Raw genomic sequence first — 4,228 nt, forward strand, 5'->3', positions numbered from 1 at the left:
TTAAATAATAAGGTATTTTCGGTATAATATATTGGTTATAATATTTTCTTGTTTAAATTATAATTTATTATAGCTCTATACAAATAAAATAAATGCAAAAACATTAATATGATGCTGCATTCATTATATGATTATGACAGAAATTAAAAGGGGTCAGCATGAAATGCATGCTTTTTTTCAAACATAAATTCAAATTTGATTTGTAAATATAACGAGGGAAAGATTTTTTTTAATTTTAGATTTTTTTTCAGGTGTATTCAATACTTTGATTTTTTTCTTTTAGATACAAGGTGCTAGATGCGCCTTTATCCAATATAAAATTTTTAGCATCTATTTATTCAATTTTTGATTTGAGATTTATGAATAACTTTTTAATTTATATAAAATTTTTATCTTTAGTATTAGTACTACTTTAATTTTTAGTTATAATAATTTTTTACTTCAATTTGGTTATTTAAACTTGTAACAAGATCCCACCTAAGAGAATTAAATATAAAAATATCTCTTAAAATCATCAAATTATTCTGAAAATTTAAAGGATCTCGTTGTAAGAGATTATATTTGTTTAATTACTAAATTACTTTTTTTTTAAAGTATGCATTGATAACTAAAAATACAGTTGTTAATAAATTAAGGTGTAATAATTAACAATTATAATGATAGGTATTAATAACATATTTTCTCAACACATTACAAAAATGTAATATATGAGTTGTCAGTATTTGTAATGATAGTTGTTAATCATTATAACATAAGTTGTTAATGATTATACTTTCAGTTATCAATGTATACTTTAAAAAAATAAAAATAATTTGATAATTCAATAAATAAAATATCTTATAACAAGGTCTTTTAGGATTTCAGAATAATTTGATGTTTTTTAAAAAAATTATATTTAATTTTTTTTTTTATTTCTAATGTGCTAAAAGAAATTAGACCGTTTTATAGTATACTTGGTGGCGAAGGAGGTTGAACAGCGCTGACCCTGGCGACTGGCGGAAACTTCAAACGTGTCGGAGCGGTGCACTTACAAATGATCGTTTGCTTTCCCTTCCTCGTCGCATCATCCCTGGGGGTTTCTGTGGGCTTTCGTTTCGTGCTCAGTGGGACCCACCACCCACCCTCTCCTTTAGACCTTTACAGTAACACTTGTTTTGTCGTCGCCTACTTTTCCCAAACACCAATCCTTTGAATACTCTCAATATATTAAAGTCCAACTAATCTTTACCCTTCCCATTGACGAAACTCCTTTGACTTCTCTCTCTCTTTCTCTCTTTTAAATCCTCCTCCTCCCATACCCCCCCACCTCCATCTTCTCTTTTCTCCTCCTCCTCCTCCTTCTTCTCCTCCTCGCCTATGGCTGTAGATCTGGTGGGCCTTCCACGGAAGATGGAAGAACAGATGGCTATTCAAGAGGCTGCTTCGGCTGGATTGAAGAGCATGGAACACCTTGTTCGTCTTCTTAATTCTTCCCAATCTTCCGTTTCTGATAATAATCCCCAGCGCCTTGACTGTACCCACCTCACCGACATGACCGTTTCCAAGTTCAAGCAAGTCATCAATTTACTGAATCGCACCGGCCACGCCCGCTTCCGTCGTGCTCCTTCCAATAATCCTAACCCCCGTTCCTCGTCTTCTTCGCCTTCTGCTGCTCCTGCTCTTCCTAATCCGTCTCAGTCGAACCACCTCGCTCTGAATTCGGCTCAGTCATCTCACTCTCAGGGTTTGACCCTTGATTTTGCCAAGCCCTGTAAGGTCAAGACGGCGCCGCTTAAACCTTCCACCGAGTTATCCGGGTCTCGGTACTCTAAGGACACCTTTAGTATCTCCCCTCCCATGTCCACCACGAGCTCCTCCTTCATGTCTTCTATCACCGGAGACGGCAGCGTTTCCGATGGGAAAATAGGCCCCTCGCTATTTCCTCCACCTGCTCCCGTCTCCGCTGGTAAACCTCCTCTCTCCTCGTCTCACCGTAAAAGGTGTCATGATTCCGCCTTTCATGAGAAAACTTCCTCCTCCGGTCACTGTCATTGCTCTAAGAGAAGGTATTTTATATCTCCGAAGAATTGAAACCTTAAAATTTTCAATTTTTTTTTGACAAGATTAGCTGAATCAGTATTGGAATTAGCAGTAACCCATGAGATCTCTGTGTTAATACAGAAAATCGCGAGTCAAAAAGACAATTCGTGTGCCGGCCATAAGTTCGAAGATCGCTGATATTCCGCCGGACGAGTATTCTTGGAGAAAGTATGGACAGAAACCGATCAAGGGCTCACCTTACCCTCGGTATTAAACTATTCCTTTTTCATCAACAAATTGAATTTGTCAAAGTCAAATATGAATTTTGACTCTTAATTTTTAGTAGTTATTAAAACCAAAGCAATTCGTTTAAGAAATAATTCGTATATAATTCTAATTAAGTTGTTTTTGAATGTTACAGGGGATATTATAAGTGTAGCACCGTGAGAGGATGTCCGGCGAGGAAGCATGTGGAACGAGCTCAAGACGATCCTAAAATGCTTCTCGTAACATATGAAGGAGAGCACCGTCATGCTCTGGAAGCGCGTGCGGCGGAGTGCGGTGGTGCAGGCATCGGTCTTAGCCTTCAAGCCAGCTGAAAAACGGCACCGGTTCGAAGAATGCGCCGCCCCACCGACAAGGCACGGGACGTTTGAGCGAAACCCTGGCGGAAAGAAGAAACGTTTTGCCTTGTAACTTGTGGACCAGAAGACGGAGTCGTCCTAGAGTCGATAAGGTTTTTTTGGTTTTGTGTAAATTTGACCAAAAACAGGAAGGATGAAAAATGGAATACAAATATTATATCTTCTTTCTCTTTGTTTTTTCAAAGGTCTGCGGGGCCTGAAAATTGATTATTTTAATTTATTTGATTGAGAGCGAAGGTGGGGGTGGGGGCCCAGTGTTGGGTTGCTTTTAACATGATTGGGAGGTAGAGGTTGAAATATTAAGCGGAAAAATAAAAAGTCCAAAGATTAGATTCCTTTGGGTTGAAACTTGAAAAAGAGGCATGTGTGGGGGAGGGGTGTTGGAGGAAAAAGTCAAAAAGCGCGGGTCCAACGGTTGAAATTGTGAAAAATGCAGAATTAGAATAAACTTTTTTTAGTTTTTATATTGTTTGTGGTTGAGCAAAGAAGGAAGTGAGTGGGCCCGACGCCAGCTAATTCAAATCTAGGAGTTAGTGCCTGTGGTTGACCAGGGGGCGTGCTTCGCTGTGCACAGTGTACGAACCAATTTAGTACACCCTAGGCTTCGGGTATTTCAAGTTTTTAACTTAGTATTTTAAAATTTTTTACATAATTGGATAAAAAATTCTAAAATTGATTTGCAATCATATTAGTACTTAACAAAATCTTCATAATTCAATTTGCTACAAGATATTGATGAAGCTGTGCGGTAGGCACGATCGGTTGTCGGATGGCGATGTCGAAAAGGAATGTGTGACATGAGGGCAACTTGAAAGTCAATGTTTTACGCACTTGCCGCGCATTATTAATACATTTTTTTTTGTAAACTTAATTTTTTTGACAAAATAAATATAAAATTTTACGACAATAAAATAAAAGAAAATTTGGGATAGGAATTTTCATTGCAAATCTTACTGGCGAGAAGAATCTAATATATTTTTATACACAAAAAAAATATTGGTGTTGTACAAATCTTCTATGCATAGATTTAGATTTTTTTTGAACCAACAATAAAATTTTCAATGACTTTCCCTTAATTTTTCTTAATATAAAATGCTTGGACATTTAGTTCTAATATTTAACACAAGAATAACAAATTAATCACAAAATACTAATGCACTCAATATAAAAAATAAATTTATAATAAACCGTATTTTTTAAATAGATCAATCAAAACTAAAAACAAACAGTACTCCCTTCGTTTTTTTTAATAGGAAACAACTACAATATTTACCTTGTCTTTATTTATTAATTCATTCTTTTTGTTTTAATAATTTTTTATTCTTTCTTTTGTACTCTTTCTACCTCATAAATAATAATATTTTTTAGAAAAAATACGTAATTTTTATATATTATTATCTTCAATTAATTTTAATTAACTTTTTAATTCATACGATTTGATCAGACACGGAAGGAGTAAAGTGATGTTTTACACAAGTTTTGGTAAAAACGAATCCATGAGGTGGGAATCGGATTCTGGGCTCGATTCCACCGTAAGTAGAGAAGGAATTGGGTTATGACTTTTT

At 35.5% G+C, this 4,228-nt stretch overlaps 1 protein-coding gene across 1 annotated transcript; it reads left to right on the forward strand.

The window, feature by feature from the left end:
- Window positions 1–1,280: 1,280 nt before the first annotated feature.
- LOC114748964 (probable WRKY transcription factor 17) lies at window positions 1,281–2,836 on the forward strand. The gene is made up of 3 exons (XM_028937429.1): window positions 1,281–2,045; window positions 2,161–2,286; window positions 2,441–2,836. Exons 1-3 carry the CDS (start codon window positions 1,357–1,359, stop codon window positions 2,616–2,618), a joined length of 993 nt encoding a protein of 330 aa, XP_028793262.1. The 5' UTR covers window positions 1,281–1,356; the 3' UTR covers window positions 2,619–2,836.
- Window positions 2,837–4,228: the final 1,392 nt, after the last annotated feature.

Source organism: Neltuma alba, unplaced genomic scaffold, assembly GCF_004799145.2.
Source record: "Neltuma alba isolate B1F8T4 unplaced genomic scaffold, ASM479914v2 tig00005879_pilon, whole genome shotgun sequence".
In the NCBI taxonomy this organism is placed as follows: Eukaryota; Viridiplantae; Streptophyta; class Magnoliopsida; order Fabales; family Fabaceae; genus Neltuma; species Neltuma alba.

What these genes read in the sequence shown, in the direction of transcription:
- LOC114748964 (XM_028937429.1), top strand. Translation starts at nt 1,357, where the DNA reads ATGGCTGTAGATCTGGTGGGCCTTCCACGGAAGATGGAAGAACAGATG. An exon ending in TGTCATTGCTCTAAGAGAAG is followed by an intron (nt 2,046 to 2,160) that starts GTATTTTATATC and finishes GTGTTAATACAG; the next exon opens with AAAATCGCGAGTCAAAAAGA. An exon ending in AAGGGCTCACCTTACCCTCG is followed by an intron (nt 2,287 to 2,440) that starts GTATTAAACTAT and finishes TGAATGTTACAG; the next exon opens with GGGATATTATAAGTGTAGCA.